Consider the following 23826-nt stretch of genomic DNA (forward strand, 5'->3'; position numbering starts at 1 on the left):
GGTGTTTCTTCTTCTTCTTCTTCTCCTGTTTTACTGAAATTTAAAAACACTCCTCACATTATTAGGTTGACCTGTGTAGCTGAGCAGTCGTATAGAAACAACTTGATGCATGTGGACATGGTCAAGGAGACCTAATGAAGTTCAAACTGAGCGTCAGAATGCAGAAGAAAGGTGATTTATGTAAGTTTGAGTGTGGGGATCCCAGCACGTTAATATTTATACTGGGATTGTCCCACACGGTCACAGAGAAAGAGAAACTATCGAGGGAGGAGCGGTTCTCTGGGCAAATATGTCGTGTTGACACCAGAGGTCAGAGGAGAACAGGAACAGGAACTCAAGTAACTTGTTGTTACAACCAAGCTGTGCAGAAGAGCATCTCTGAACACACAACACATCAAATCCTGAAGCAGATGGGCTACAGCGGCAGAAGACCACACTGGGTGCACGGATGATCTGATATCGTCGTGTTGTTGTTGTTCCCAGATCATCATGAAAATGTTGTTCCAGGTTCAACATTGCAAGTGACCAATCACATTATTGTGACGTTATTCTTTTGCGCACCAACCCATTCGTGCATTTATGAAATTCCAATGTTGCAAGGACAATATCAGTTCTGCTTCGCGTTTATTAAAGGGTCAGGGTCAGGGTTAGGGTCTGTTGATCGGCGGACAAAGGCGGTTTCTCGCAGCTTAAGTACAGTTTTTTGTTTTACGCCGGTTTTTCCCAAAGTCGCAAAAGTATGACATCACAACATTCTGATTGGTCACTTGCAATGTTGATCCTGGAACAACCTTTAGTATGATGATCTGGGAACAACACCAACACGAGGATATCAGATCGTGCCTGGGTGCACTGCTGTCAGCTCAGAACAGGAAACTGAGGCTGCAGTTTGCACAGGCTCACAAAAACTGGGCAAAAGTAGATGGATTGTCAGGTCAGATGAGTCTCAATAGCTGCCACCTTTGAATGGTAGGGTCAGATTTAGTCATAAACTGTATTAAAGTGTGAATACATCCAACCATGTGGTGGTGTAATAGTGTGTTCTACCAGCTCAGTACCAAATGAGCACCATTTAAAAGCCGCAGCCTGAGTGTTGATGCTGACCGTGTCCGTCCCTTTGTGTCCACAGTGTGCTATCTTCTGATGCCTGCGTCCAATAATATAATACTCTGTGACACAAAACTCAAATGACCCCCACCGTCCCCTAATCTCAACCTGAACAGGAAACTGTCTGCAGCAGCTGTGAGGAACATTTCCAGCACCTGGATGAATCTGTGCCATGAAAAATTAAAGCATTTCTGAAGGCTACAAAGTGGATTTGTGAGGTTTCTGTGTAATCTGAAGTGTGAAACAAGATAGAGGATATACAACAGTTGAGCCTTAAAAGGCTGATGGGTTTTTTCAGCTAATATTCTGTTAAATAGCCCAGACTCCCTGAAGCAACTTGTGTTTAAACAGTGGATTTGGTGCTTGAAATATCGTCTTTGGCCTGTGGAGGAGCTGCTGAGCGTGAACGTTAACACTCAAACACTCGCTGACTTCACCGGAGGGCGTCACATGATTTTAATGGTATTTAAAGCGTGACCAACATGGGGCTGGAAAATGGTCCCCGCTTTGCATCTCCCATCACACGGTCCACAGATGGATAGGAACACACACACACACAGCTGAGCCAATGGGAAGCAACATATATTGGGAAAGTTTCAGTCCTCATTTGAGCTTTTCTTTGTGCTTGAGAGGCCGACGATCAAAATTACTTTCCACTCAGAAGAATATTCTTATCCTGTTTTGTCAGGCTGTATCATCTGATGCTTATTTAAGCTCATTATCAGCTGTTACAAGTCCCCCCCCCAGTTTATTTCCAGAGAGATGAAGATGAAGACAAAGTGATAAGATGATAAAGACCCCAAATGAGATACAAACGCCTAATTTGTGCAGATGAGATTAAAGAAATTGATGTCATGTTCTTTCATTATCTCAAACATGGCAAATTAAAGTGAAATGCTGATTAATTCCGTGTCGGAAATTCAACCTTGGAAATAGGTTCATCCCCAACGACTCGATTTAGAAAATGTACCGTCTTCCAACCTGGGAGCCACTTTTGCCTCGAACGGTTCCTCCGTTATTTTGAGAACTTTGATACTGACAGCTTTGATGAAGAGGTAAATAAAAAGAACAGGTAAACTGAGTCGGTGATCATGTCGCAGAAAACAACCAGCTCCACAGCCGTAATTTCTCTTTGAAGACTTCATTCTCACGCGACCTATTTCATCAGCTCGATGATATTTACAACAATACACGCTTTCCATTTTTGTCACAAAGATTAATGCCAGCAGAGAAACGTGGTAAACTGTTTTGCATGAATAATGTAGTTGGTAGATTTCATTTAGATGGCTTCGTGATAAATAGTATCCAGCTGTAGTGACAGCCAAGCTGACAGCTGCTATCAACATACATCATAATGAAGGCCGACCAAGTCTTCATTGAAAAAAATAGAAGCTTAATATGTGGAATGTGCCTGATGTTTTTCATTCCTGCCATCACTGCACTGTCGCCCTCGTGCCTTAGACCCTGGATGGGATCTGATAGGTTTGCGATGCTGGCTGTAAAGTTGCTCCCAGGCCCTCTGATTGGCTTCATTTACATAGCGCCTTGGCAGGGGAGCGGCAGCTAAGCAGCGAGGGGCGTTCAGGAGCTCCGCATTTGCATTTTATAAGCTCCGTGCACCACCGTCGTATTCTGATCACGAGGAGAACCCCGGCAGTTAAATTATACGTCGTGCTCGTTAGTATGAGACCTGTGGATGTGCAGGTAGTCTGCAGAGATGTTGAGAGGCTAAAGACAACACCCAGGGAAGAGCTGCATCACTTTGCTTCCTGTTCTTTTCTTTCATTGATAGAAACTTGTGCATTATGCAATTGTAAACACTAAGAGGGTCAAATGTAGCATCTCAAAACAAGACACTGAGACCACAAAAGAGTTTACAAGGTCAGACTTCCCTATGCAGCCAGCGGCGTTGCCCCCTGCTCGCCATTAGAAAGAATGCATGTTCCATTTGTGGTCACCTCAATTGCATTGCTTTACAGTTTCATTCATCTGACGCTAACGTCTTTATTTCAACTGACAGTCTGCGCTCCCAGGTTGGGACATGGCCGCTCGTCTTTTACTGCGTGCACACTCCCTTAGTCTGCAAACGTATATTTATTAAAAACAAAAAAGACGCTGACTTGAACTCCGAAGTGAACTTTAAGCATCTTGTCAAGCAGCCGCTAACTCAACACAGATCTTACAGACCGCGCTGACAGATCTATTTCAAGCCCAGAGCTCGGCTTAGCTGCGATGGAGAACCTCCCACTGTGAGCCGACTACATACTGTTCAGAACAAGAGCGAGCTAATAGAATAGTTGAAGCTTTGAAGGGTTTAAATGACACGACTGATCCGTGCATCGATGGAGGTGGTCTTTCTGGTCAAATCGGGTCCCTGTAAGCATGGTAAACAGGAGTGTGTGTGGCAGAGGAACACACACACACACATCTTAGCTTCCTGCCCATTAGTTATCAGAATAAAAGGTTGGAGCAGGTGTTTTTGTGTGTGTGTTTTATGGATATTGAATTTAGAGGAGAAAGCCCTTGTACACACACACACACACAGAGGAGTGTGTGCTCCAATGCTAAATGTCACATCTGTCATTGGCAATGTGGATGAAAAAGCTCAATTATCCCTCCTCACAAACACACAGACCACCAGCTCTCCTCTTTCTTTTATCCTTCTATCCCTCCTCCTTCTTTCCCATCACTCTCTTTTTCTCCATCTCATCCTTCGTCCCTCCCAAATTTCACCATTCTTCCTCTTCGCCTCTTCATGATGTGTGTAGGTAATTAAAATGTCCTCTCCACCAGTCTTGTGATAAATGAACTGAGCTGTCAGGGAAACGCCTCCCACTACATCACAGATTTGTCCTTTTTTTCTTTTTTGGGATTTGATTTTACCATCACGGTTCAGGGAATCTGCTTCATTAGTGTTCACTTTCTGCCAGCTACGAAAGGGTCAGATGCTGTTTGTCTGTTTTAGAATAAAGGCCTCATAAATATTAACATTTTTACCCTAAAGTATTTTTTATTAGTTGTGCTTTTGTATATTTCTGGGCACCTGTGATTGACATTCCCAGTCACTGTTCTTGATCTGGGTTGTTGTTCAAACACCAATAAAACCAGATTTCATGATACTGTGCGGTGTATGGGGCACAATACCAGATTTTCTGTCTGTCAGTACGCGTCCTAAATATTCCAAGAATTCCTAACTTTGCATATAACTTTTCTTTTTTAGTCAGGAATATTTGCATGTAGTATTTAGAATGATTCTTAGAAACAGGACATAAATATGCTTTTGTGCCCCATACACTGCACAGTTAGAGGAACCTTTATGCTTTTTTCCAAACTAAAGTTGTATAAAGTGTGTTTGAATTATTGGGAGCTCTACAGCACACTGTTAAGTTCATGTGCACTCAAAATAAACACGTATTGATCCTATTACATTTTTTTTTAGCTAAATTATATATCTAATTCTATATTGAGGCAGTAAGTTCATGTGTAGACCAAATGCCAGATTTTTAAACCCTGTCAAACTGACATATTTCCCATTTTAATAAGATAATCATTTTATTTGTATAGCACTTTGTACAGTTGCAATTTGGATGAAATGCAAAGATAAGTGTACTTATCCCCGAATCGTAATCTTCTTTTGTTTGCCCCCTTCGGAGGTCACCACAGCGGATTATCGGTCTCCGGTGCATCCTCCTCTTTCACTCCTGCCCTCTGCGTGTCCACACATACGAGCATCGTTAAAAATATTATGACAACGCTCGATGTCAATGTGACTGATGATCACATGTCAGAGTAGAAACGTATGACTATCCATTTCTAAAGTTTTCTTTTCTTGTGCCCTCAAACAAAGAGGATCTAAACGGTCTGTGAAGTGTTTGGAAAAGCCAAAACGATCAGCTTCTTCGGGGTCACTCTAAAGAGTGACACATCACCTGATGGTGGGGTTAACTCCTAAAAGCCTGCACACTGACATAATAATTATAAAAATTGAGTCCTTACAGAAGAGGTGAACAGATGAGTTAAAATAATTCGAGAATGCTCCTTCTAGCGGTCAGGTGCATCCTCGTGGAGGCGTCCTGCAGTTTCCTCTCAGTTTGCTTTTGTTAAGAAAGCTCCAACTACACGATCTCACAGAGACCATAGATGTCCTCGAATACTTTGAAGGTGACATCTATCAGGACAGAGTGTTTTAATTAAAACTTTTGTCTTATAAACTAATGAATATTTGCAGCCTGTGGGCTTCTTCCTGTAATTAATCCATAGCCGTGAAACAGGAAGCGAGCCGCTGCTGGGTGCCTCTAATCAATATTTACAGGCATGGCGTGCTAAGAAACGCCAGGGGGAAGCTTGCTTTGAGGCGTGTTGAACTGAAAAAAGAAACTGCTGAAGAATGGCAATCATGAAAAACTGAACACAGACACTTAAGATCAAGTGTGAAATATTTCAAAGGCAGAAAAATGTGTGACGCGTTGTGGATGTTTGAGCGAAATGGATGATTGTGCCTCACAGAATGACAAAAGTCAAATATTCAGAAATGTTTAGCATCTTTTTCATTCCTCGAAATTGTCAAGTTGACTTCAATTTCCTCCCCCCAAGCGGAGGCAATTTTGTGTCACCTGCTAGCAAGTCAAAAATAGAATATGTAAGAGGAGAGCTCTGAATAGTTTCTCCCTCCTCACTCATTGACACAGGTGATAAGTGAGGAGGGGCACGAGTTTCCTGCAGAGTCTCGACCTTTTCAGGTTTTGTTTTCTGAGTCATTATTAAAAACCTGTTCAGTACAAAAAGCAAAAGGCAGTCAGAATAAAGAAAATGTGCTTGGAACATTTGGTTGGTTTAAATGTTTCAAAGACTGCCGATGCAGCATTTGCATGAAAACTTGGCCACAAGGTGGAGAATCGGGGCGAAATGTACGAATGTATAAAATCTATGTTGTTTTGTTGGAAAGGGCACAGGCTGGTGAGTTTTTGAATGCCTGTCCAACAATGTAACGGCGGATATGTAAAGGTAGCTCATATTCACGTAATATAAGGTTTATGCTTTTATCTTGGTAACTTCCTGTGTGACCGGACGTGAATGATGTAACGGTAACCAGCTTGATGTACAAAAAAGATGGAAGAAAACGGTAAACTATTGCTAACGGAGAAAAGGGAGAGAAAAACATGGTTAAATTGTACAAAAATGTGGTTCTAGCTACAGTCGACAGGGGAACAAGGTTTGTAATGTATATGATTTAATTTGAGCAATCTGAAATGCATAATATGTATTATATAGTTTAATAGAAAACGGTTAGACCAGCGTAATGAGCGGTCAAAATGGTGTTACATAAATAACATGGTAATTGTTTTATTTGTTTGTCTAGCTCTTACGTTGGTTCGTTGTCTGATACACAGCAAGGAATAATAAAGGTCATTCAACAACCATCAGTTCTGGCCTTCTCAGTTCGACTGGATGCTACAAACAGCATCTTTAAAAAGCTAGCTTGGTTGGTGCAAAGCCAATATGTTGTCATGGTTACTCGTCAGTCCCATAATGATTTTATATTCAGGTGCGTATATTGTGCTTGAATAATTGGAGGGAAAAATTGCCTGCATTTAAACTGATTTAAGTGGCTACGCTAAGGTTGTTTAACAGGTCTACACTTCGGTCCGGCGTCAGGCGACCTCAGTGGCGTGACCCACTTTGATCGCAGTTTAAACATTTAATAGGGAGCTTTGTTCAGGGTGACTTGCGGTGAAGTGCAAAACAAGGAAAATGTCCCTTTCTATGATTCCAGGCAGCAGAACCTTACAAGAGCAAAGCCGGAGCTGCTCTGGCTGCAGAAACAGGATGTGACTAAGCCCATTAGCTGCGGTCGTTTTAGCGAGAATGACATGTTTATATCCCATAAAACCCCAATTCTGAAACATTTGGTAAGATGTAAAATGTAAATAAACAGAATGTCGTGGTTTGCAGATCTCATGAGCCGAATTTTATTAGCAGTACATGTATGTTTATTTTACTATATTCTATCCTTCAGCAAGTCTTTTGTCCCATCTTCCTTCTCTCTACCTGCCTGCTAACAGGCTTTTTCCTGTTAAAAGGGAGTTTTCCTTTCCCACTGTCGCCAAAGTTCTTGCTTATAGGGGGTCATATGAGTGTTGGGTTTTCTCTGTATGTATTATTGTAGGGTCTGCTGTACAATATAAAGCACCTTGAGGCGACTGTTGTTGTGATTTGACGCTGTATGAATAAATTGAATTGAATTGGCTCCACCCGAGTGCCGCACTGCCTGCTGGGTAATACTCGTAGGATCAGAGGCGGGACAACACTTCCTGTGTTGGGGCGTTGCTTCCACAGATCGACGCAGATCAGTGGAAACACCTGAGTTCACCTCTGAAAGGCTGTGAATGCTTATGTACATGTCATAGTTTGTGTTTTAATTTCAATAAATTGTGGGTAGAACTTAGTGAATTGACTCCATACTTTGGAATACTTTGTAGATGTGCTGTACATGCACTCGCTCTGCTTGTTTCATTAATAAGTCTGAGACAAGCTCAGTATGAATTTTTCACAAGTAAAATCCAGTTGTGTAACTTTAGGTATAGAAATATTGAATATTAATATCAGTGTCTTCACCCTGAAGCAGGTGGAGCTTTAGCGTGAGGGCGACTCCGTCCTTCAAACTTGTGAGCAGAGAGCATCCAGACAGAAACACACAAAGACCACGAGAACACCTCAGCTGTTTGCTTCTCATTTATTATCAGGATACAGCAGATTATGATTCACACCCGCTATCAGACCTCCACCAAACAGTCAGTGAGACGTTAAATCTGAGTGTGCTGAGCTGCAGACTGAGGAACATCTGGACCAACCGAGAGCTTCTGAGACAGCCGACAACATCCAAACCTAAACTAGCAGTAACATCCTGTCACAGTGTGAGGCTCAACGTGGAGTCCGGGTCCCCCTGAAAGCACACACATGCACTCAGTGGACCGAGACTCACAGCAGAAACCTCTAGTGGAGGAACGTGTTCATTGCAGCTGCTCTCATACAGGTGAACTACATCAGCTCATACTGGTCTCTGTCCATCATTTCACTCCACCTGCAGCTGTTTGACAGCTGCTCACTCACACTCTGACTGCTCTTCTGAAATATTTACGTCTTCGACTGACTCTGAAAGTTAAAGATTCTCTGGGATTACATGATAAAGGAGAGAAAAGAGAGATCAACACGAAATGTTCTGCTGTGTTTGTCCTGCAGATTTACTGCACAGGACGGATCTTCATGCTGATGGTCTTCAGAGAGTAATCATAACCCTTCCACTGGTACCAGACCACACCAACAGCATGGATAGTACCATCAGCCCCCCAACGATAAACCCCGTTAGGGTTTGCGTAGTGACAGCTGTTGTGCCAGAACGCCCCCAGATATGATTTTGCACAGTTCCCTGACCAGCTGTCCTGGTCTTTGTCAAATGTAGTGAACTTCTGTCCGCTGTGATAACTCAGGGCATCTCCTGCAGAAACACAGATAAACAATCACAAAATTACCACTAATCCCAGTCAGACTGGTCTGCATGTGTACTGGGAGTGTTTTCAGTGGGCCATGACACAGACTGGACTCATACTGGGGAGTAAAAAGCAGCATGTGCACAGTTTGAATCATATGTGGTTGACACACTCCAGTTTGTTCATGTGAACTGGGCGACTTCGTCACGCACTAAAGTCATTTTCATTGGTATGTAGCTGATACCAGCTTTATTTATCCCTGAAGGTACATCAGATAAGCCAACTAGTTAAACTGCAGGTGTGTCTATGGTCCTGACAACCTCACATCCAAAGTCTTAAAAACTGAAGGCTCTGCCTCCCATTCTACTTTTAAATACTCTAGGAACAACAAGTAGGCCTGCAGAGCGAGAGCGAAGTGCTCTGATAGGGTGATATGGTACTACAAGGTCATTAAGATAAGATGGGGCCTGATTATTTAAGACCTTGTATGTGAGGAGCAGGATTTTGAATTCTGGATTTAACAGGAAGCCAATGAAGGGAAGTCAAAACAGGAGAAATATGCTCTCTCTTTCTAGTCCCTGTCAGGACTCTTGCTGCAGCATTTTGGATTAGCTGAAGGCTTTTCAGTGAGTTTTTAGGACTTCCTGATAATAATGAATTACAGTCGTCCAGCCTGGAAGTAATAAATGCATGAACTAGTTTTTCAGTGTCACTCTGAGACAGGATATTTCTAATTTTAGAGATGTTGCGCAAATGGAAGAACGCAGTCTTACATATTTGTTTAATATGTGCGTTGAAGGACATGTCCTGGTCAAAATGACTCCAAGGTTCCTCACAGTGTTACTGGAGGCCAAGGTAATGCCATCCAGAGTGAGAATCTGCTTAGATACCATATTTCTAAGATTTTCAGCGCCGAGTACAATGACCTCAGTTTTATCTGAATTAAGAAGCAGAAAGTTAGCAGCCATCCAGGTCTTTATGTCTTTAAGACATTCCTGCAGTTTAACTCATTGGTGTGTGTTATCTGGCTTCATGGACAGATAGAGCTGGGTGTCATCTGCATATCATCCTGCCTGGTGTTTGGTACTCAGGGGCCACGACTGAGAACAGGGAGGCTGCACAGAGGGTCATTAACACTGCCCACAATATCATTGGCTGCCCTCTGACACTCCTGGAGGCCATCGCCAGATCCTCCTGTCTCAGAGACTCACAGGCGACCCCTCAAACCCCGCCCACCACCTGTTCCGTTCTGCCCATTCCTCTTCTTTGTTAATCTTTCCTGTTCATTTGTGTCAGTGTACATGTACAATGACAATAAAGGCGTATTCTATTCTATTCTATTCTGATGCTACACTGACCCTGTGTCACTTCACTCACCTGCGCCTCCGTTCTTGAATCCAGTAACAGTCAGTTTGTATCCGTCACATTCAGCATCCACCTTAAATGAAGAGTAACGAGCGAACACTTTCTTCCCTTCAAAGTCCTCCATCTCCACCAGCAGCTCCCATTTTTGCTTGGATGTCATAATGTTGATCACATTGAGACCTACATTCACACAAGCACACAGTCAGAAACATGCAGGGCTGTTTGGTACAGAGCTGCAGATCATAAATAAAACTCTCACCCAGCCAGTGCTCTCCAGCAGCGTCACCAAAGCCCATCTTGTATTGATCCCAGGGTCTGTAGAAGTTCACCGTGCCGTCCATCCTCCTCTGGAACACCTGGGGGAGCAAAAACACATCTGGTTTCAGGGAGCACAGATCTGGATTTACAGCAGTGCTGCTGTTAAATGTTCCCGCGCTGACACTTTTTAGTTACAAGCACTCACCGTCCAGCCTCCTCCTTCTGAGTCCATGTCACAGTACACCTGCACACAAACACCTGTCACACTCTAGCTGCTTAAAGACGTGGACATGAACAGGACCCAGAGTCCCAGAGAGGGCGGACTGTACCTCCACCGCAGACCTTTCTCCAAGGGGATAGATGGTGTACACGCCGCTACTTTGGCTTATCTTCTGGCGGCGGATGTCGCTGCAGTCCTTCGGCTGGATGAGCTCCGTGCAGCTGGTCAACACAGGAGCGAGGAGGAGGACGATGAAGACCGCTGGCAGCTGGAACAGAGACGAAGCCTTTCATTTGCACAATATTCACTTCCTACCAAGCTCAACAAGCCTGTGATTCTCCCTCAGCTTTGCCTCTCAGCTGTGCTGAAGTCTTGTTTAGTCTGCACAGGTGTGGTTCAGCCAACCCCCCTCTCTGTGCTCACTCCTTAGTATAGTCCTGTTGCTTTTCATTGTAAAATGAGTTCATGCTTTGTTACTATTTCATATTCCTGTTGATCTCTGACCTGCACAGTACATGAACCATCCCCAGAAAATCCAGGGTTAAGTTACCTGGATAAGAGGAAATCCTGCTTGGTGGCACAGACCTCAGGTGCAGGCTATGTTCGGAGTTAAGATGAGCTGGAGGTGTTTTCATTGGCTATTTTATTTACAGCATGTTTAGTGTCATTTAGATTCTCTGCTGCTTTGTTTTATATGTGCAGCTTGTTAAGCTCAAACCTACTAAACCACTGACTGAAGCCCAGCTGTGAAGTTACAGCAGCTAAAACTATGAATCACATTATTGCTGAAATGTGCGCGTACACATTTGATGATGCAGGAAATGTACACATGTCGATATACGTGGTCCTAATTAGGGATGGGTATCGAAAACCGGTTCTTGTTGAGAACCGGTTCCCACTGTTTCAATTCCTTGTAATTGTTTGCCATGTTTGCAAACGATTCCCTTATCGATTCCAGTCGCCCCGAATGACGTCACCACGTTTGTCTTCATTAAGTCCTCGGTGTCCCTCTTTCCATGAATGTGCATGTATGTGTGAGCGTGACAGACCTACCTACACACCAACAGTCTCGCTCAGAGGACGCTCTATCGTTTCAGGGACTCGACGTGAAACAACCTGACGCCTGCTTGTCAGCTGTAAAAGGCTGATCTTAGCCTCAAGGTCAGAGGTCAGGCTTTCTACCATAGTTGTATCTACTGGAAGGCTGAGGGGTAGCAGTGACCGTACCCACCAGTCTGTATAAGCTAACCTGGGGAACTGTAGTGTCCTCGAGACTGAAGATTCAGGAAGCTGTTTAGTGCGTTTCACCCATTTCGTCTTGTTTCACTTGGATAAAAGATGGAAATGTTTCAGGAAGCTGCTCCTGTGCTTGTCCGCAGCACATCGAACCGCCACCATTTAGATTTTCACTCCTCCTCCACATCTGAAATCAGTTCCTACAGCCAGGCCTGGCTTTCTGCCTCATTATCAATAACATCTGTCGTTTGTGTAATTGGGGCTGGGGTAGGGATGGGTATCGAAAACTTCCCACTGTTTCAATTCCTTGGAATTGTTTGCCATGTTTGCAAACGATTCCCTTATCGATTCCAGTCGCCCCGAATGACGTCACCACGTTGCGGAGCGTCATTTACCTGGCAGGAAACACGGCGCCTAAGCGGCTCAAACGCTCAAAAGTTTGGTTCTACTTTACGAGAACGGAAGACAACAGGACAACTTGCAATACTTGCAAAGCAGATATTTCATTTAAGGGAGGAAACACTACGAATATGCAAAAGCATTTGCTCACAAAACACACGATAACCTTAAACAAATGTCGTGTTTTTAATTCCGGACTCGTGAATCTCAACCCAGCAGCAGCGGTAACGTTTGCACGTCCTCTCCCGTTAATGCGGCAGGTAAATAATCAACAACAGTGCAGATTATGTTAGCGCGATCTGCCTTATTACAAAACCTGCCATTACTGTGCATTTAGGTGACCATGATGAAACAGACAGAGTCTGGCTCAGATGCTGGCAGTTCTCGCTGCAGTCGACCGTATCTTATCAATACCCATCCCTAGTCCTAATGTGCTGCTAGGTGTCTTTTACACTGAAAACAGAAACTGGAACACAATCAAATTAATTTCATTTTGATCGGCGACAAACTGAAGCGAAGTGCACGTCTCCTTCAACACGCCCAACGTTATGAAGCCAGAGGGGCTCTGATCAGTTTGTATTGTGTTTAGCTTTCAATATAAAGTTCCTCGATGTGACTGCTGTTGTGATTTGGTGCCTTACAAATGAAACTATACTGAACTGAAATGTCGTCATACTTCTGCTTGAGATTTGTTGGAGCACAGAAAGTAACCCGGGCAAGTGTGTGTAGGTGAATTCGTGTTATTATGTGAAGAGTGCACGAAATAGTGTCATTAACATCAACTAAAACATGAACATGTGAAAAAGATCAAACTACAAAAAGACTTGTCAGGTTCACAGTTTACCACGGAGACCTTCGATGACTTGTGTTCATAAATGAAACACTGATGTCTCATTAAAACTCAATCAAATAAATAAATGATTAGCTCGAATATTCACAGATTAGATAAGTGGCCTGTGACACCTGAGGTGACCCAGTGTGTTAAAATGTGGTAGGGATGCACCGATATCGATACCGGTATGCCGATACCGGTATAGGGTATCGGTACCAGTATCGGGTATCGGTCTTGATACCACATTTTCTAAAGTACTCGTATTCGTTAAAAGTCCCCCGATACCGGGGACCGATACCACGGTCTGAGACCTGTCTATGTTTGAGCGGCATGTAAGGGGTTAATCACAGGCCCCGAGTGCCCGCCCCCAGGCCCCGAGTGCCCGCCCCCAGGCCCCGAGTGCCCGCCCCCAGGCCCCGAGTGCAGCTCAGAGCTGAGAGAAGGGCAGGCGAGACAAGTCAGCCGTGTGGAACTATTTCAAAGTGAACGAAGACGCGAAAACAAAGGCGGACTGCAAATTGTGCTCAGCGAAATTGTCCAGAGGCTCAAAAGGTAGCGCATTTAACACAAGCAATTTAATCAAGCACCAAAATCCCAACACGACAACGAGTACAAAGAGTTTACCCACGCTTATTTACCCACGCTTATTAGCACAGAGGAGCATAGCTGATGCTACAGCAGTGGGACGGAAAATAGTTGGGCATTTTAAACACTCCGCCTTAGCCTACTCCCGCCTCGAGGACATTCAGGGACAGCTCAACCAGCCAATAAAGAGACTGCAGCAGGACGTACAGACGCGCTGGAACAGCACGTATTACATGCTCCAGTCCCTCATTGAGCAAAAGCGAGGGCTGGGCGTGTCCGAGCACGAACTCCCTGACTATCTCACCGCTCACCAATGGGCTCTTATGGAGACGGCTGTTGCCGTCCTCACCCCCTTTGAGGAACCAACTAAAAAAGTGAGCAGCTACGACACACTAAATAGCAAAGATGTTTATTAATGCCCCTTGTGTTGTCCAAAGTTTACAATAGAGTTTACAATAAACTGTAAAAATACTTGTGTTGCACTGTCACTGTTTACATTTTTTTCATAATTATTTATTCTGTAATATGTTGCAAACAACATGCTTTTCATTTTAAATAAATGTTCTTAATTCCAAACCAGTCCCTTGTTTTGTTTTTGTTAAATTATAGGACTAAAGCTGTTACCTGTAAATTTAAATCATGTTTTTATTAAGTACTCGGTATCGGTATCGGCGAGTACTGAAATATGTCTGTGAAGGTTCTCAGTCATCCAGGTCATCGTAGTCAAAGGAGCTTGCAAAGAAAAGCGTCTGGACTTCTTTAAGTTACTTGAAGACGTTTCACCTTCATCCGAGAGGCTTCTTCAGTTCTAAGGTCAAATGGTGGAGAGTCCCAGATATAACCCTAGTGGGAGTGTCCCCCCACAGAGGGACAAAAGGACCCCCTGATGATCCTCTAATCGCCTGAGCCAAGGTGTGGAACTGGGTGTGGGTCCCAATCAGCCAGAGTTTCGGGTGGGTTCATTGTGAAACCTGGCCCCACCTTATCATGCGAATTCCTGAGGTCAGATGGCCCAGGGTGTGAGTGGGCGTTAAGGCGTCTGGGAAGGATCTCAAAACTGGATTATAGATGGCAGAGAGTTGGTGTCGTAAACCACCGCCTCTGTTCAAAGATGGTCGCTCACAGTGGACATAGATGCTTCTTTCACTCCTCTTTCAAACCATCTGTCCTCTCTGTCCAAAATGTGAACATTGGCATCCTCGAAAGAGTGTCCTTTATCCTTAAGATGCAGAGTACTGAAAAAGAGTACTGAAATGCAAGTACTCGTACTCGTTTCCAAAAAAGTGGTATCGGTGCATCCCTAAAATGTGGTGACCTGTGCAAATGTCCACATGTGGTAGTTTGGCACAAGACCCATCCCACCAAAACTGCAGTACTTGCTCTGGTGTCATCTGTCCTCAGGACCAGCAGCAATCAATAACAGATTGATCACAGATAAACAATATCATTTAGAAACTATAACTACTAAAAACGATTGCAGCATACTGAAACAACCATACTGACGTATGTCCTGAACAGAGACAAGAAGAAGAAATAATTCTACTGTAAATAGAAAGTACTTTAAGTAAAGAGTAACTTCTTGGAACAAAAGCCAAGAAAACGTTCATCTTACTGTGTAAATACTTTCAGGAGCACAGACTCAGTGTGTAGATGATTAACGTTTCACTTTACATTCTTATCATCCATTAATCAGCCTACTTTGCTAAGTCGTACAGGGGGAACAGTCCTGCTCAGTTTTCTATGCAATGGAAGAAGATCTTTGATTGTTGCAACATCTGTGCAATAATAAAAATGTCATAAGTTAATGTTAAACGTCTACATCACGCAGTCTCTGCACCTGTATGCAGTTTAACATGACTTTATAACTTAAAGAACTTGTTAAATTACTGAATTATTTACGTGTAAATTCTGCACCCTTTCATGTAAAACACCTAAGTTATGCACTACTTAAAATGACATACACTCTACATAAAGTTATTCACTCTCTATGTATTATTACTTTAGTACTTCTTAAAATGATATCCAGTATAATTTGTGTCCCTTCCTTCATTACATGATTGGCATCAGGCTCTGACAGTAAAGTGCTGCTCAGGTAAAGTCATCAAACAGACACATTCAACAATGAAGGCGGAGTTTTAGGTATCAACACTGTTTAATGAGGCGATCACAGCAGACCGAGGGGCAGGAGGGTCACCACCACTCACTCCTACACTGATACTTAACCAGAAATATTTAAGGTCACTTACCTTCATGGTCAGATTTCTGTGTGAGTTAGTATCTGCTGATGTAGATCTGAAAGGAAAGGATTACTGTGAGGATCACCTCATTCAATCATTGAAATCTAATCTGCCTTTAACGCATTTACAGCAATGTCTGCTTAAAATATCTTGAAAGTTTCATACACTCTATTTGGCAGTAATATTAAAGCACTGCTACGTTACTACCTGTGTGAAGTCACCTGCAGTTGGAGCTGAACACGCTTCAGAGACACCCCACGGCTGTTCTCCCTCAGTGTGTCAGAGTCTCCCAGAGTCCCTGCTTATATCTGCAGGAGGGCAGACACATCAGAGTCACGCCACTCTTTACACGATCTAAAGTTACACGCTTCAAGTTTGCCCAAAAAACACAACCAGGATGTTCTCAGGCTAACATCCTAAATATGATCCCATACGCCTCCAGTACTTCCTGCTGTGATGCACGTATCATGGGACAGTGCAGAGGAGAGCTCATTTACTTGACCCACTTGAATTCAGTGAGATTTCAAAGATGAAGAGGTGGGGCGCAGTGAGTGAAGCTTGAAGGTGTAAATTTAGAATTCAAAGCATTTCTGCCTAATTCTGGGGAACCTGCAGGACATTTGGGGTGGTGGGCCATTCAGGTGGGGGCGGGGCTACCACTGAGTTGTGGTATAGTTTCGGCAGGATTGGGGCAGTTTGTCTTGTACTTTTTGTCTCTTGTTGATTGACTTGATGGCTGGTGTTCAGGGTCTAGAGCACTCCTTGTGGTGGGCATAGTTAGGAGGAAGCCAGCCGCCAAACTTGCTCAGCAGACACACCAACTCCACATGGATGTGGAAATGTGGACCTGGCAACAACATCAGCACTGGAAAACTTAAACAGAGGTCTCGAGTCCTGACAGCAGCATCAAGCATTTATCTGATGGCAGAAGTTTAAGAACAGGTCAGAAAATGAGAAAAGTGAACTTTTGTTTGGTCGATTACACCAGACGACATCATGGTGTTGATAATGTGCTAGTAAACTTCTGTAACCACTGCTCATGGCCTAACGTTGCAGAGCAGGCTGGCTATTTACACAGACACACACACACACAGAGTTTCAAACAAAGACTCTTTCAGCTGGTTTGAAGCGGCTGTCTGATTTAGTTACTGTCACGGCTGGCGGGGTGAGCCGTGTGGTGTGGAGGAAAAGGAGGACCCAAAACGCAGACAGCCGATATGATGATATGAGTGAGGGTTTTATTTACAGTGCACAAATAACAGAACTGAGGGCAGGACAGAACATAAACCTAAACTGGGTGAGCTAAATAACAAACCGGAGATCATACGAACGGGGTGAGTGGCAGAGAGACGCAGACGAGGAACAGGACACCAAGAAACACAGACGAGCCGACAACGAGCACAGACCGACACCCACTATATACACACACAAGGTAATCAGGTAATCACACACAGGAGGGAAGAACAGCTGATTCTAATATACAAAGACAACTGGAGGATACAAGCTGAACACAGTGACAACAGACTCAGACCTTCAAAATAAAACAGGAAATCCAGAACACGAGCCTTCAAAGTAAAGCAGGGAACACACAGACTGATTTACAACACAACACGGGGACATGAACAGAGCACCAAGGACAGACACAGGTAGGGCTGAATAAAGGAAACACAAAACGCTGGGTCAAAATGACCCAGGACCATGACAGTTCCTGTCTGATTCACAACTGACTGTTGGACTGTTTGTCCTTCACTGCAGCACCTCCTCTACATCCTGTTCATCTGCAAACACACATGTTTACCTTCTTCACGGATGCGATGGAAAACTTTCAGAGTTTATTTAAACATGTTTCTTTAGCATAGGCTCCTGACTTCCACGTGACCAGCTACCTGTAAATGTCATCACACCCAGGTCAGCGTTGTTGACATTCCATTTTATATACAGTATATATTAGGGGTGGGGGGAAAAAATCGATACTTTGTAGCATCGTGATATTTTGTTTGCTAATAATGTTACATTTTGTTACAAAAAGGTTTTTGTGCTCTGACTTCAGAGCATGTTGATCCTTTTTCTGAGCAAGAATCCTGACATTCCTTCACTGTCCAAATGTGTTTAACTTGTTTTTGGCAGCAATAAACATGACAGTTTACTTATTTTAATTTAAGACATGTTTTATTTTAATTAAGTTTAAAACTTTTTTATTTTATGTAAAATTATATTTTGTTTTAATTTACTTTCAAATTCTTCAGTTGCTGAAGGGGCTGCATAGTTTTCATAAACTGCATAGTTCAGAATAGCTATAATTGTACCAGATGGTTGATTCAGTTAAGTTGGACTAGACTGTAATACAAACCGTTCAGTTTGTCAACAATAAAACTGAAATGAGAGAAAGACTGAGTGTGAGACTTTGATATTAGAGAAAATAAATATTGATAAAGTTTACCTTTATGTACAGAATCTGAATATCGCAAAATATTTTTAAAAATCGCAATAATATCGTATCGTGCGTTAAGTATTGTGATAATATCGTATCGTGGGATGTATGGTGATTCCCACCTCTAGTATATATCTCCAAATCACAAGACGAGATGGCTTGAAAGTAAAGTTTAGCTACTGCTGAGGCACATGGTCCATTTTTAGCGATAGGGATGAGGAAATAAATTAGACAGCAGCTCAAAAACAGCTGATAAAATCTTGCTTTTAAAGTAAATACATTGTAGCATCTCTTCCATATCTTGTTGGTCTACAAACACACACATTTACCTTCTTCACTGATGGGACAGAAAACTTTCAGAGTTTGTTTAAACATGTTTCTTTAGCACAGGCTCCTGTAACGTCATACAGCACGTGTCTGACAAGCTTCATCTTTAGATTCCACTCATACTCAGGTATTCAGGACATATGCTGGTCTATCCTTCAAGCTTGGTCCTCCACCAGAGGCCTGGGAGCTTGAGGGTCCTGCACAGTATCGTAGCTGCGCTCTTCTGGACAGAGATCTTGGATGTTGTTCCTGGGATCTGCTGGAGCCACTCGCCTAGTGCTTGTTCATAGCAGGGAAGATGTTTAATGTGTTCCTTGATCATCAGCAGGTAGTAATGTATTCCTGGGAGAGAAGAGCAGGTGACATAGACGGGTATGGCACTCTCCCAGAAATCTTTATTGTGAAAAATCCTCAGTGTGGATAAATGCCAACTTTTCCTGCAGTGTTTCCTGACAGCAGGCGAGATGAGCTTCATTCTAGTTCGTGTTATCTCCTTTATCCCGTAAACTCTGGGGCTTGGACGCTGTAATTTGTCTCTGTTAGTTTAATAATACTTTCAGCATATTGGCTCGGGGTGATTTATTTCATCTACTCATTTAAATTAGAACTTTTAGCTCAGGACCAAATGATGCATGCACGCGAACCCGCTGCCGTATGAGAACTTTTCAAAGAGGTTTTTAATCTAGATTAAAAATTCAGGCAGATCCAACCAGTGTGCCCTTGTACCCTTACAGTTTGGGCATCCAAATCATGGATGATTTATATCACCAATGGCTGTTGTCCAAACGATAATGTAATGCTTCTGTTTCTCATTTTTTTTAAAGCTTGTTTTTTGGCCTTCTGCCTTTATTGAATAGATGCAATAGAGATATGAAACTTGGAGAACGGAGCAACTGAATGACAAGCAGCAAACGTCAAGCCAGCCAGGAGGTGAACCGGGGACTCGCCATTGGCCAGCAGCTTGGCCGCTGGTTTGTGCAATCGTTAACTTTTAAAATGTTTTCTCCTCTTGCTTTCCCTCTTTCCACACAGCCATTGGTTTCTGTTACAGAGAAACTGCCACAGATCAATAATCCATCACAGTGAACATAACATGGGTTGTTATTTGGGCCAGCGAGGTAGTGTGAGACCTTATAGCTGCAACTGCAAAGATCCAAAGAAATAACCCGACTTTGACAACAGGAAAAGCAGGCATGAAACTGTGTGTGATGGATGAAAGGAGTCGGGCGGCATATTTTGGACCTTGTGGGGAAGAGAGTGAGGACAAAACCCAGAAAAAGCTTACAAAACCGTGCATTCTGGGAAATGTAGGGCACTTGGGCAAAAACTCCCCAAGTGTGCTGAAATCTGCCAAATATAGGCAGCAAAATGCATGACTTTCACTTTCCTTTAATTGTCTTATATTATTGCTATACGACTACTGTTGTCTGCACAGCTGGACAAGGTAACTGTGGGGTATTTGCACAGCGCCCGAGAGACGGCCCACATATTTCCACACGGTGTGAATCTTAATTGAATCTGAAGTGCTTTCTGTGACTGGTGGTCAACCTGGCAATTTGAAGTGGCTGCAGAGGAGAGGTCGGTGTGACGGTGACGGGGCAGAGATAAGTGCCGGCATTCTTGCGGAGAGAGGAGTATGTTCCCCACAGTGCCTTGCTCAAAGTGGCTGTGGAGAAATTGAACTGTGGCTGGTGAGGAGCTCGCTAAATTGCTTTCGAGTCCCTCCACTTGTGTTGTTCCAGTGCTTGAGCTCAAGAAAATGAGGGCTTTTTCTTTTTTTCTTTTCCTCCAGCAGATTTCTGAAGAGGTCTGATGACAGACACTCTGAGAGCAGGATGGCTGAAAATACAGTGGAGCAGCAGAAGAAAGTGGTTACCATATAGTTGCAAACTGCAGTATAAAGATGTGTTATTGAATATTTCTTCTGTGAGAAAGTGATGAGCTTCAGATAATGTACAACAATAATGTGCACGGTTGGTAGGATTCAACATAAAAATGATAAATGATACATGAATACTCATAATATAATTAATCATTGAAAAAGACATTAGAAAGTTTGCACCTGCCCTACACTTAAAGCTGTGTTGAGCAAACTTTGACCACTAGGGGGCAGAATATGTGTAAATAAAGCAACATAGCCAAATCTCCTGAACTCTTATGGTTTATTTTTTGATAGTGGTGAGGAGAGCATGATTTTATGCTAAAACAGCTAAAACAGCAGCACCTGATGCCTTTTAAACAGACCGCCTCCAGCCTATGTGCGTCAAACCATAATAAAGATGCACGTGAAGCTGTAATAGTGTATGTTAATCACCGTAAGTAGATATAATTTAGGTAATTATAGCTTGCTTAAGAAAAAGCTGCTCAATACGTAGCTTCGTTTGTTGTTTTCAGGGTTTTTTTTTCCATAATTTCTAGAAGAACAGTAGAAAGATTGACAGTTTCACAAATAACGCGCAGAGCTGTTTTTAGTACGTGTCTGCTACTACTAACGTTTCTGTAATTAGTGGTAAACTACCTCAGGGCTCTGATTTTTGAGATACTATATTACAGCTAAGTGACTGGTCCACTGCAGTGATTGGCAGGTGATGAGAAAGTGTGGCTGGCTGACAGATGAGACAGAAAATGTAATAGAGAATAAGAGCAGTGGTGGTGAATGTGGGGGAGAAAAGCCCTGCAAAGGTAGGGAAGATGAGATGTAACAGCTGGACTCCAGGAGTGGAGAGTGGCGGTCAGAGTCATTCAGGGTTCGGTACAAGCCAGCTGTCAGTGCTAATAGACAGAAAAAGATGGAGGGAGGGGAAAGGAGAGGAGGGAAAATAGGAAGAGATGTTCAGGCCAAACAACCTGTCACTAGCTATAACGGAGCATAACGCAACACAGCTGCCTTGTCTGAATGTCAGAAAGAGAAACTTCCCTGGCAGTTTGGAGAAGAGTCTGCAAAACGATATTCTCATATGGATAGATGCTATCTGATTGAGTGGCAGGGCTGGGCCCAGAATAGCAATGATGCTCTTAGTCAGATCTGCTGAGAACAAGTTAGCTCCGACACGTCCTTCACGTCAGCATCACAGCTCCCTCCTTTTTTCTCTGATAAGTCTGTTTTTGCTCACTTTGGTCATGAATAAATGTCCAAAGGATGTCCAGAAATCAGCAAAGATGAAATAAAGTTTGGAGACTTTTGAATCTCTGAGCTTTGAACAATCGTTGACAACAGGGCGTTAGCTTCTTGCACTTCTGATGAGCAGATATCTGCATGTGGAGCTTTCTGGGATAGCATTGACCAGTTTGAGCACCAGTGGTTTTCCTGCAGGTTCACACAGCATGAAGAGAGACCGTGCATCACTATCTGTGGACACTTTAGCTTTGGTTAGCTTCAATGACCAGTTGAAGGAAACGATTTCCCCTCTGATGTCGAAGCTGCGTTTAGCTAAATGATGTTTAATGGAGATGACTGTTAATTTGAAGTGGACAAATGTTTAAATCCTGCAGTTCTGACAGAGTCACTGGTTGTTTAAAGGTGCACACTTGTGTTCTTTGATGCTAGTGCTAATGATCTAATGATACACCAGCTGAGGTACTATTGGAGACCTGTAGCAACAGATCTAACAGAGCAATAAAGTCGACAGTGGGAGGTGGTTGGAGTGTAGCAGTGGCATAAATCACAGGATTGTTAACCTGCTGTTTACTAGCGGTGCAACAATACTCATATTGATATTGAACCGTTAGACACAGTGCTTTCGGTTCTGTACGCATGTGTATTGAACAATACAAATTTTTTAAATTTATTTTATCAACTTTTCTTCTGACGGTGCTGTCTGTGTTGAGCGCTCAGTGGATCTACGTTCGACTACTCCGCCTAGGCTGCACTGTCGAGCGCAGATCCACTGAGCGCAGCGCAAGCTAGCAAAACAGAAGCTAAGCTCGTTGCAACATGGCAAATTGAACCTCCCCCACCCTCATTCAGATCTGGCGTTTGGATCTGTTTTGCTCTTCATGTGACGTATGACCCTGAAGGTAAGCGTGTCATGGACTAAAGTAAAACAGTATGTCGGATGTGCCACGCAATGCTCAATTACATGGGTGGGAACTAGTGCGTTAGCGCAGTTAGCTTGTTACGGATGGGGCGATCCGCGGTAGCTCGTTAACGGAGATTTGCCGTGTTGTGGCGTTAACCTCATTTCAGATTAACGCTGACAGCACTAGTGGGAACACAACGAATATGACTGCACATTTACTCCGACATCATCCTCGTGCAAAGACAAGTGGAAGCAGACAAAAACAACAAGCACGCATGCTACAAACTTTACCCGAGTCATTTAGACAGCCGTTAGCACATGATTCTCCTTATGGGGACCTGATATGTTTAATATGCTGCTGAGAATATAGCCCAGAAGAAGCGTATAGTATAGCTTTTATTTTGGAAAGAGACATTTCTCTGTAATAAACTCTCTTTTCCAAAGATGAGAGATTTCTCCATCAGATAGATTTATTATTTTATTACTTTGTTGTTTCAGCAACATTAAATTTAAAAACTGTACTTTTGAGTTAAAATATATATTTATAATTTTAATAAATGACAATTAAAAAGGCATGAACTTTTTTTTGTATCGAAAAAATATCGAACCGTGACACCAAAGTATCTTGTTTGAGAGCTTTGAGCCTTGGGATCAGTTTTTCTTTGATTTCACTCTTTGTTTACTGCAAGTTATTACTCAGGAGGTCAGGAAAAGGTCACACTTTGGATGAAAATGTGCCTGTTCATATTAATCCATTAACGCTGATTTACCCCTGATACCTGCACAGTGGTTTAAAATGATGGCACAGCGTATGTGCATCTCCAAGACTCCTCTGTTTGCCATGCATCCTGACTCTTTCCCTACAACCTTCCTTCTGCATCATGATACCGATCTCCTTCTGAAAGCAGATGGAGTTATAGAGCTGTTTTTGATGTTTGAATAGATGGGTTCATGCTGTGATCTCCTCCCGGTCTGCTCCAGGCTGCAGTCACGAGGTTTCAGTCTGTTTTTTTCTGTCAGTTCAGTGGAAGAAATGTTGATTTAGATAATTGTTCCCTTTTCGGTTCCTGCTGAAGTTTGAGCTACAAATACAACATCAGTGAGTCATGCATGTAAAAGAGGTCTGAGAGACGGCGTTAGAGCTCGCTGCTGATATTCCTGCTGTGTGCTGTGCACTAATGGCCCTTCGTATCTTGTAGACTTTTGCTGTTGATGCATGTGTTTTTCAGAAAGACTGTATTAATCAGTTTGGGCTCAAGTGTCTGTCGCTGGCTGCTGATTGGCCACGATCGTTTCTTTGCTTTGTATGAGACTGCAGTAATG

The 23826-nt window shown here is 43.1% G+C and overlaps 2 protein-coding genes across 4 annotated transcripts in view; one reads left to right on the plus strand and one right to left on the minus strand.

The window, feature by feature from the left end:
• Positions 1-23826, plus strand: part of grid1b (glutamate receptor, ionotropic, delta 1b) — a 643072-nt gene that overhangs the window by 425723 nt on the left and 193523 nt on the right. The window lies entirely within an intron of this gene.
• On the minus strand, positions 7964-16015 carry LOC118456106 (microfibril-associated glycoprotein 4-like). Of its 2 annotated transcripts, none has more exons than XM_087845152.1 (7): positions 15934-16015; positions 15736-15781; positions 10547-10705; positions 10423-10461; positions 10219-10315; positions 9972-10139; positions 7964-8602 (listed from the first exon to the last, which is right to left on the minus strand). In XM_087845152.1, the coding sequence occupies exons 2-7, from the start codon at positions 15739-15741 to the stop codon at positions 8349-8351; spliced, it is 723 nt and encodes a 240-aa protein (XP_087701278.1). In that variant the 5' UTR covers positions 15742-15781; positions 15934-16015; the 3' UTR covers positions 7964-8348. The 2 variants fall into 2 exon arrangements, with proteins under 2 accessions (XP_087701278.1, XP_087701279.1); XM_087845153.1 differs by having other exon boundaries at positions 15948-15995.

Source organism: Neolamprologus brichardi, chromosome 8 (genome assembly GCF_056152115.1).
Source record: "Neolamprologus brichardi isolate AB-2024 chromosome 8, ASM5615211v1, whole genome shotgun sequence".
NCBI classification, from domain to species: Eukaryota; Metazoa; Chordata; class Actinopteri; order Cichliformes; family Cichlidae; genus Neolamprologus; species Neolamprologus brichardi.

What these genes read in the sequence shown, in the direction of transcription:
- LOC118456106 (XM_087845152.1), bottom strand. An exon ending in TGCTGGAGAGCACTGGCTGG is followed by an intron (nt 10,140 to 10,218) that starts GTGAGAGTTTTA and finishes GTGTGAATGTAG; the next exon opens with GTCTCAATGTGATCAACATT. An exon ending in ATTCAAGAACGGAGGCGCAG is followed by an intron (nt 8,603 to 9,971) that starts GTGAGTGAAGTG and finishes GTGTTTCTGCAG; the next exon opens with GAGATGCCCTGAGTTATCAC.